The sequence below is a fragment of the Oncorhynchus nerka genome, linkage group LG15 (assembly GCF_034236695.1).
Source record: "Oncorhynchus nerka isolate Pitt River linkage group LG15, Oner_Uvic_2.0, whole genome shotgun sequence".
In the NCBI taxonomy this organism is placed as follows: Eukaryota; Metazoa; Chordata; class Actinopteri; order Salmoniformes; family Salmonidae; genus Oncorhynchus; species Oncorhynchus nerka.
The window spans coordinates 103,209,943-103,220,497 of record NC_088410.1 but is presented as its reverse complement, the minus strand read 5'-3'; the positions used below and the strand labels follow the sequence as shown (position 1 = coordinate 103,220,497).

At 46.9% G+C, this 10,555-nt stretch overlaps 1 protein-coding gene across 3 annotated transcripts in view; it reads left to right on the top strand.

Moving 5' to 3' along the window:
• The first annotated feature begins 251 nt into the window (after nt 1-251).
• Nucleotides 252-10,555, top strand: part of LOC135560267 (protein shisa-4-like) — a 44,590-nt gene continuing 34,286 nt past the window's right edge. For all 3 annotated transcript variants that reach the window (XR_010458866.1, XR_010458865.1, XM_065002113.1), the window contains exons 1-2: nt 252-560; nt 7,738-7,900. Coding sequence is in view for 1 of the 3 variants with exons in the window: in XM_065002113.1 (XP_064858185.1) it covers nt 497-560; nt 7,738-7,900 (227 nt within the window). In the remaining 2 variants the exon portion in view is untranslated. The remainder of the gene's footprint in view (nt 561-7,737; nt 7,901-10,555) is intronic.

Sequence of the window (10,555 nt, the reverse complement as noted above, 5' to 3'; positions counted from 1 at the left end):
CTGTAGGGATGGGCGTTGGCAGTTGAATCTGAATAATGAATACATTGAATTTGGTTTTTGTTTATTTTTATTGTGTTAAATGTTTGGGCTGATATACAGTCTTAACAGTAAATGGAGACATGGACATATACCATTTGTTTGCTGAGCACCATAATAATCAAAGTAGACCCTGTACACTAGGTGGCGGTAGAACACCAATAGGTGTAGTCTGACATGAAACTTAAAGGAAGAAGAAGGATAGAGGGGGGGGGGAGCTAGACAGCCTGCGGTGCCGCTTTGTGGACAACAACTCCCATTGTTGGGCGGAGAGGGACAAGTAATCTTGTTGGTATATCCATTATCTTCGTTTGAAAAGCGCATCTGTACATTGTATCGGATTAGTATGCGTTGAATACTGCATCAATCTCCCATCACTAGTTGGTTTGTCATTTTAGTAGGGACTTAGAAAGTAGCTATCGTACCGGGGTTCGTGTTAAGCATCGGAATTAACGGAGCCATGGCGAAAAGTCTGTCCCTTGTTACTGTCCTTTTGTGTGGGACTCTGATCCCCTTCGTGACAGGTGAGTTTGGCAATCTTTACAACTTAATATCAGTCTGATATTTGTTTCCAGGAGCTAGCCTAGCTAACTAAGTGAAATGACATCATCTGCCGTTCGCATTGCTCAATGTCTGAGGTGGGGCCGAGTCTGTCTGTCTTAAATAACTACTACACGCCGACTACATAAATTATGACTAGTTTATGGCATGACTTTGCCTTTGGAAATGTTTGAACTAAAGTGCTTTTCAGACGTCCAGTGAATTATCGCCTAGTACCCCGCCAAGTGCAGCACTGGTCTCTAGTCAAAGCGGCTGGTGTCCCAAAAGGCGCTCCATGGTAAATCTGAGGTCTGCATTGGCCGTACAGTATTTACGGTGATACGGCCTCTGCAGAAGTCAGGACATGCACACTTCCTGTGCTTTCCTGGGCATGGCGGAGTTGTTGCCAAGGATGTGAGTTTGTTTTTATACAGGACCTCCAGCTATCACCTACCGTCAAAAACCAATCACGTCAATGCTCAGTCCTCCGCATTGTTACACGGAGGCTCCGCATTTTGCGTCGCACCACCCATCTGGCATCTCTGACCACATTTACAAATTGTTTTTCTTTTTTATTTCACCTTTATTTAACCAGGGTGTGTGTGTGTGTGTGTGTGATAACGACAATTACAGCAATACTGAATGAATAATGAACACTTATTTTAACTTAATATAATACACCAATCAAATCAATTTAGTCTCAAATAAATAATGAAACATGTTCAATTTGGTTTAAATAATGCAAAAACAAAGTGTTGGAGAAGAAAGTAAAAGTGCAATATGTGCCATGTAAGAGAGCTAACGTTTAAGTTCCTTGCTCAGAACATGAGAACATATGAAAGCTGGTGGTTCCTTTTAACATGAGTCTTCAATATTCCCAGGTAAGAAGTTTTAGGTTGTAGTTATTATAGGAATTATAGGACTATTTCTCTCTATACCATTAGTATTTCATATACCTTTGACTATTGGATGTTCTAATAGGTACTTTTGTTTTGCCAGTCTAATCTCGGGAGTTAATAGGCTTGAAGTCATAAACAGCTCAATGCTTGAAGCATTGTGAAGAGCTCCTGGCAAAACGCATGAAAGTGCTGTTTGAATGAATGCTTATGAGCCTGCTGCTGCCTACCACCGCTCAGTCAGACTGCTCTATCAAATCATAGACTTAATTATAACATAATAACACACAGAAATGCGAGCCTTTGGTCATTAATATGATCAAATCCGGAAACTATGATTTCGAAAACAAAACGTTTATTCTTTCAGTGAAATACGGAACAGTTACGTATTTTATCTAACGGGCGGTATCCCTAAGTCTAAACATTGCTGTTACATTGCTGTTACATCTTCAATGTTATGTCATAATTACGTAAAATTCCTGGCAAATTAGTTCGCAACGAGCCAGGCGGCCCAAACTGTTGCATATACCCTGACTCTGCATGCAATGAACGCAACAGAAGTGACACAATTTCCCTAGTTTAATATTGCCTGCTAACATGAATTTATTTTATTTTAACTAAATATGTAGGTTTAAAAAAAATATACTTCTGTGTAGTGATTTTAAGGAAGGCATGGGTGTTTATGGTTAGGTACAGTCATCCAATGATTGTGCTTTTTCGCAAATGCGCTTTTGTTAAATCATCCCCAGTTTGGCGAAGTTGTCTGTCTTTGTTAGGAAGAAATAGTCTTCACACAGTTCGCAACGAGCCAGGTGGCCCAAACTGCTGAATATACCCTGACTCTGTTGTACAGAGCACAAGAGAAGTGACACAATTTCCCTGGTTAAAAGAAATTCATGTTCGCAGGCAATATTAACTAAAATATGCACGTTTAAAAATATAAAACTTGTGTATTGATTTTAAGAAAGGCGTTGATGTTTATGGTCAGGTACACATTGGTGCAACAACAGTGCTTTTTTCGCGAATGCGCTGGTTAAATAACCGTTTGGCGAAGTAGTCTATGATTCAATGGTAAATTAACAGGCACCGCATCAATTATATGCAACGCAGGACAAGCTAGTTAACCTAGTATTATCATCAACCATGTATAGTTAACTAGTGATTATGATTGATTGATTGATTTTTTATAAGATAAGTTTAATGCTAGCTAGCAACTTACTTTGGCTTCTTACTGCATTCGCGTAACAGGCAGGCTCCTCGTGGAGTGCAATGAGGGGTAGGTGGTTAGAGCGTTGGACTAGTTAAACGTAAGGTTGCAAGATTGAATCCCTGAGCTTACATGGTACAAATCTGTCGTTCTGCCCCTGAACAAGGCAGTTAACCCATCGTTCCTAGGCCGTCATCACTAGAGGTAATCAGTTTGTTGTAGTTAACTAGTGATTATGTTAAGAGTGATAGTTTTTTTTTATAAGATACGTTTAATGCTAGCTAGCACCTTACCGTGGCTCCTTGCTGCACTCTCATAACAGGTGGTCAGCCTGCCACGCTGTCTCCTCGTGGAGTACAATGTAATCGGCCATGATCGGTGTGGCTGACTAAATACTTGTTTGCCCCACTGTATCTACGCTAGCTAGATTTGTTCACAAACACTTCTTATGGTTGGTTGCCTGATGCAAGCAGCTGGTGTTTAGAAATCTGTGCTTTGGCTATAAAATATACTGGCATTGTCAAATGCTACAAAAAGTTAGCTCGTCTTTGGTTCTTAATGGACAGAAGTTGGCACGTGAGAGCAATTTTTAAGTGATACATTTTGATCAAAAGTGTTGCTCCTACAAACGTATTCAGTCCGAAAGGTGGCAGGTGGCAGGTGGACAGATGTGGCCCTAGTCCTAAGGACTCTGTGGTCCCAGTGGGTTAACTGGCCTAGGAACAGTGGGTTAACTGGCCTAGGAACAGTGGGTTAACTGGTCTAGGAACAGTGGGTTAACTGGCCTAGGAACAGTGGGTTAACTGGTCTAGGAACAGTGGGTTAACTGGTCTAGGAACAGTGGGTTAACTGGTCTAGGAACAGTGGGTTAACTGGTCTAGGAACAGTGGGTCAACTGGTCTAGGAACAGTGGGTCAACTGGTCTAGGAACAGTGGGTCAACTGGTCTAGGAACAGTGGGTCAACTGGTCTAGGAACAGTGGGTCAACTGGTCTAGGAACAGTGGGTCAACTGCCTTGTTCAGGGGCAGAATGACGGCCTACCGGGGAACAGTGGGTTAAATGCCTTGTTCAGGGGAACAGTGGGTTAACTGCCTTGTTCAGGGGCAGAACGACAGCCCGGGGATTCGATCCAGCAACCTTTTGGTTACTGGCCCAACGCTCTAACCACTAGGCTACCTGCTGCCTCTCCCCTCTAACCACTAGGCTACCTGCCGCCTCTCCCCTCTAACCACTAGGCTACCTGCCGCCTCTCCCCTCTAACCACTAGGCTACCTACCGCCTCTCCCCTCTAACCACTAGGCTACCTACCGCCTCTACACTCTAACCACTAGGCTACCTACCGCCTCTACACTCTAACCACTAGGCTACCTACCGCCTCTACACTCTAACCACTAGGCTACCTACCGCCTCTACACTCTAACCACTAGGCTACCTGCCGCCTCTCCCCTCTAACCACTAGGCTACCTGCCGCCTCTCCCCTCTAACCACTAGGCTACCTACCGCCTCTACACTCTAACCACTAGTCTACCTACCGCCTCTCCCCTCTAACCACTAGGCTACCTACCGCCTCTACACTCTAACCACTAGGCTACCTACCGCCTCTACACTCTAACCACTAGGCTACCTACCGCCTCTACACTCTAACCACTAGGCTACCTACCGCCTCTACACTCTAACCACTAGGCTACCTGCCACCTCTACACTCTAACCACTAGACTACCTGCCTCCTCCACACTCTAACCACTAGGCTACCTACCGCCTCTACACTCTAACCACTAGGCTACCTACCGCCTCTACACTCTAACCACTAGGCTACCTAGATGCTATACTTATGTAACAGTATAACTTTAGACCGTCCCCTCGCCCATACCCGGGCGCGAACCAGGGACCCTCTGCACACATTAACAACTGACACCCACGAAGCATCGTTACCCATCGCTCCACAAAAGCCGCGGCCCTTGCAGAGCAAAGGGGAACTACTACTTCAAGTTACAGCACCGATAACTAAGCTAGCCGTTTCACATCCGTTACACCTCCATGTCTATTTATTTATATATATATATATATATATATATATATATATATATATATACATTCATAGCTTTCACCCCATTCCTGGGTTGTGTAATGTTTAAATGATTTACATGATTAAATCTGCGTATTGTGAGGACATTTAGTCACAAGAGTGACCCTTTTCTACATCTGTCTTTCTTGTGCCCGCCCCCTCATGACGTCACCGTGTCCTCTGGTGGCTGTACAGCTGTCTTTCTTCTGCCCGCCCCCTCATGACGTCACCGTGTCCTCTGGTGGCTGTACAGCTGTCTTTCTTGTGCCCGCCCCCTCATGACGTCACCGTGTCCTCTGGTGGCTGTACAGCTGTCTTTCTTGTGTCCTCTGGTGGCTGTACAGCTGTCTTTCTTGTGTGCCCCCTCACGACGTCACCGTGTCCTCTGGTGGCTGTACAGCTGTCTTTCTTCTACAGCTGTCTTTCTTGTGCCCGCCTCACGACGTCACCGTGTCCTCTGGTGGCTGTACAGCTGTCTTTCTTGTGCCCGCCCCTGTCACCGTGTCCTCTGGTGGCTGCTTGTGCCCGCCCCCTCACGACGTCACCGTGTCCTCTGGTGGCTGTACAGCTGTCTTTCTTGTGCCCGCCTCCTCACGACGTCACCGTGTCCTCTGGTGGCTGTACAGCTGTCTTTCTTGTGCCCGCCCCCTCACGACGTCACCGTGTCCTCTGGTGGCTGTACAGCTGTCTTTCTTCTGCCCGCCCTCACGACGTCACCGTGTCCTCTGGTGGCTGTCTGACGTCACCGTGTCCTCTGGTGGCTGTACAGCTGTCTTTCTTGTGCCCGCCCCCTCACGACGTCACCGTGTCCTCTGGTGGCTGTACAGCTGTCTTTCTTCTGCCCGCCCCCTCACGACGTCACCGTGTCCTCTGGTGGCTGTACAGCTGTCTTTCTTCTGCCCGCCCCCTCATGACGTCACCGTGTCCTCTGGTGGCTGTACAGCTGTCTTTCTTCTGCCCGCCCCTCACGACGTCACCGTGTCCTCTGGTGGCTGTGGCTGTACAGCTGTCTGGTGGCTTACAGCTGTCTTTCTTCTGCCCGCCCCTCACGACGTCACCGTGTCCTCTGGTGGCTGTACAGCTGTCTTTCTTCTGCCCGCCCCCTCATGACGTCACCGTGTCCTCTGGTGGCTGTACAGCTGTCTTTCTTCTGCCCGCCCCCTCACGACGTCACCGTGTCCTCTGGTGGCTGTACAGCTGTCTTTCTTCTGCCCGCCCCCTCACGACGTCACCGTGTCCTCTGGTGGCTGTACAGCTGTCTTTCTTCTGCCCGCCCCTGGTGGCTCACGCCCGCCCCCCTCACACCGTGTCCTCTGGTGGCTGTACAGCTGTCTTTCTTCTGCCCGCCCCCTCACGACGTCACCGTGTCCTCTGGTGGCTGTACAGCTGTCTTTCTTCTGCCCGCCCCCTCACGACGTCACCGTGTCCTCTGGTGGCTGTACAGCTGTCTTTCTTCTGCCCGCCCCCTCACAACGTCACCGTGTCCTCTGGTGGCTGTATGAGCATCAACCTCCATTTTTAGGCTTCAGATCATCTCCAACTTTCTAAAAGTCAACTAAATATCGAACTTGTCGATCCATCATCATCATCATCATCCAGCCTGTGGCTTCCAGCTGTCTATTTTGTGCCCTTTGCCCCTTTGGCATGGCACCGTGTCCTCTGGTGGCTGTACAGCTGTCTTTCTGTGCCCGCCCCTCAGGCTGCATCCACCTGGTGGCACCAATAACTCTGTTCCTCTGTACGTGATCAGCTGTCTTTCTTGTCCCCCTCACACCAGTAACTCTGGTGGCTGTACAGCTGATCAGGCTGCATCCACCCACACCAGTAACTCTGTTATTCTATACGTGTTGTTGCTGTGTTGTCTTTTGAACACAACTCCCAACCTATAATGTACCGTGTCCTCTGGTGGCTGTACAGCTGTCTTTCAACTGCCCAACCTCATAATGTATTACAGCTGTCTTTTCTTCTACCCAGCTGTGTCCAACTACAGCCTGTCAACCTATAATGGTTCCTCTTTTGTACAGCTGTGTCAACTGCCCAACCTCATAATGTCACCGTGTCCTCTGGTTTGTACCCAGCTGTGTCAACTGCCCAACCTCATAATGTATTTCTCTGGTGGCTGTACAGCTGTCTTTCTTGTCCAACTCCCAACCTATAATGTATTTCTCTGGTGGCTTCACCCAGCTGTGTGCCAACCCCAACCTATCCTCTGGTGGCTGTACAGCTGTCTTTCTTTGCCCGCCCCCTCTGACGTCACCGTGTCCTCTGGTGGCCCAGCTGTCTTTCAACTCCCAACCTCACCGTGTCCTCTGGTGGCTGTACAGCTGTCTTTCTTCTGCCTCAATGTTTTCTTTTCTACCCAGCTGTGTCCAACTCCTCTGGTGGCTATAAGCTGTATTTTCTTCTACCCAGCTGTGTCCAACTCCCAACCTATAATGTCTTTCTTTTACCCATGACTGTGTCCTCTGGTGGCCAACCTATAGCATCAACCTCCATTTTTAGGCCAGATCATCTCCAACTTTCTAAAGTCAACTTTATCGAACTGTGTCCAATCCAATCTCATCATCAGCCTGGGTTCCAGTCTATTTTGTGCCACTTTGCTACTCTTTGGCATGGCAAGGAGTGGAATGATGGCACAAATGTACCTGGCATCAGGCTGCATCCACCCACACCAATAACTCTGTTATTCTATACGTGATCAGGCTGCATCCACCCACACCAGTAACTCTGTTATTCTATACGTGTTGTTGCTGTGTTGTCTTTTGAACACAACTCCCAACCTATAATGTATTTCTCTTTTCTACCCAGCTGTGTCCAACTCCCAACCTATAATGTATTTCTCTTTTCTACCCAGCTGTGTCCAACTCCCTACCTATAATGTATTTCTCTTTTCTACCCAGCTGTGTCCAACTCCCAACCTATAATGTATTTCTCTTTTCTACCCAGCTGTGTCCAACTCCCAACCTATAATGTATTTCTCTTTTCTACCCAGCTGGAGATGACTGTGAAGCCTACCTAAATGCCTTCAGCCATTACAAAGCCAAACTGGACTGCAGTACATTTCAGTGGTGCTGTGGAACGTGTGAGAATAGATACTGCTGCAGCAGCCAAGCTCTCTGGCTGACTGAGTCTGAACAGGAAAACTGCATATACAGGTAGGAGGACAAAAACGATGTCCCAAATCAAATGGCACCCTATGCCCCCATAGTGCACTACTTTTAACCAGAGCTCTATGTAGGAATCGGGTGCTATTTGGGACTTACTCAAGATAAAAACCACTGACCAGGTAGTTCAGTGTACTGGGTTTATGTGATTACTAACCTTGTCTGAGACCTGAAGAACATTGACAGTCTCTGTATTGCTCTAAAGCTGAAACCCCCGAGCTACCAACACCTTTAGCATGGTTGTGTTTTGACATTCTGTTATGGTGTCAACCTCAACAACACCCCACCCCCCCACCCCTTTCCTCTTTCCAACCAAGCTGAGTTCAGATCAGTGCAACAATGAAACACCGCTTGGAGTAGATGTGGGGCTCTTTCACAACCTCAGTAGAATAGAAACACACGTCGACTAGACCGCCCTCGTCAACACCACAGATGAGTTAGGACCCTAGGACTGAACACCTCTCTCTGAGACTGGATCCTGGACTTCATGACGGGCCGACCCAAGGTGGTGAGGGTAGGCAACATCACCTCTGCCACGCTGACCCTTAACACGGGGGGGGCCCCACAGGTGTGTGTGCTTAGTCCCCTGCTGTACTCCCTGTTAATCCACGACTTAATCCACATCGACGAGGCTACAGTGGTGAGGATCTAGAGCTTCCAAATACCTCGGTGTCCAAATCGCTAAGTAATTAAAATGGTCCACATACGCGCACAGTCGTGAGGAGGTTGAAAAGGGTTCAAATCCTCAAAGTTCTACGGCTGCACCATTGAGAGGATATTGACTGGCTGCATCACCACTTGGTACGGCAACAGCGCCGTCCTCGATCGCATGGCACTACAGAGTATGGACTCTGTGGCTTGTGTGGCTGTAGTCTTAACTATTTTTCAGCCCTTCATTTCACGCTGCCTGATAGAGGTCCTGGATGGCAGAGAGCTCGGGCCCCAGTGGTGTACTGGGTTGTAGACTGTTCTCTCTGCTTCCGCACGGCAGGCGGTACCAGAGCATCAAGTCTGACACCAACAGGCTCCTGAACTGCTTCTATCCCCGAGCTGTAAGACTGTTAAATACAGTAAATACAGTATATCACAAAAGTGAGTACACCCCTCACATTTTTGTAAATATTTGAGTATATCTTTTAATGTGACAACACTGAAGAAATGACACTTTGCTACAATGTAAAGTAGGGAGTGTACAGCTTGTATAACAGTGTACATTTGCTGTCCCCTCAAAATAACTCAATAACTCAGCCATTAATGTCTAAACCGCTGGCAAAAAAAAAGAATACACCCTTAAGTGAAAATGTCCAAATTGGGCCCAAAGTGTCAATTTAAAGGACTTTTTACTAACTCGTCTCCATCCTTCACTGAGGCAGATGGCTCATTCATAACAAAACCCTTTGATATTTGCCAACTTTGGCATGCCATGCAAACAACAAATGCCGAGCCTTCATAATCATGCATGTTCCTAGGCCGTCATTGGTAAAAAGGTAAAGGTAAAGTACGTACAATTTTTTTTTTTTAAAAGCATAATGGACTAAATTATGATAGAAGAGCACTGTAGATATGAATTCTGTAACGTTAGTGTGGAAAAGGTGAACAAATGATTGCTATCTATAAATAAATATCTATAAATAACAAACCACCTGGAAGCGACAACCTGGATTGCAAAATACTGAAGATGTGGCAAATAGGAGTCACAATCTAAGCCTGGAATATAGTGTGCCCTCAGGCCTGGAAGGAGGCAAAGGTCATTCCGCTGCCCAAGAGTAGCAAAGCACATTTGTAATGGTTCAAACAGCCGACCAATCGGCCTGTTAGCAAACATTTTTTTTTTTAAATCGTGTTCGACCAAGTACAATGTCATGTTACAGAAAACAAACTTAAAAAAACAGACTTTCAGCATGCTCATAGGGAAGGGCAATCAACATTCTCAGCACTGACACAAATGACTGATGATCGGCTGAAAAAAAGTGATAAGATTGTGGGAGCTGTTTTGTTAGACTTCAGTGCCGCCTTGGACAGTTGCCTATCCAATAGAACAGATGGTTTTCTTTAATGGAAGCATCTCTAAATGCACATTTGTTTGTGTTTTGTGGTGTACCGCAGGGCAGCAGGCTTGGACCATTTTGTTTTTTGTTTATACAAATGATCTTCCACTGACCCCCCTACACTCTAACCACTAGGCTACCTACCTCCTCTACACTCTAACCACTAGGCTACCTGCCTCCTCTACACTCTAACCACTAGGCTACCTACCACCTCTACACTCTAACCACTAGGCTACCTACCTCCTCTACACTCTAACCACTAGGCTACCTACCACCTCTACACTCTAACCACTAGGCTACCTACCTCCTCTACACTCTAACCACTAGGCTAGCCTGCCTCCTCTACACTCTAACCACTAGGCTAGCCTGCCTCCTCTACACTCTAACCACTAGGCTAGCCTGCCTCCTCTACACTCTAACCACTAGGCTAGCCTGCCTCCTCTACACTCTAACCACTAGGCTACCTACCACCTCTACACTCTAACCACTAGGCTACCTGCCTCCTCTACACTCTAACCACTAGGCTACCTACCACCTCTACACTCTAACCACTAGGCTACCTGCCTCCTCTACACTCTAACCACTAGGCTACCTACCA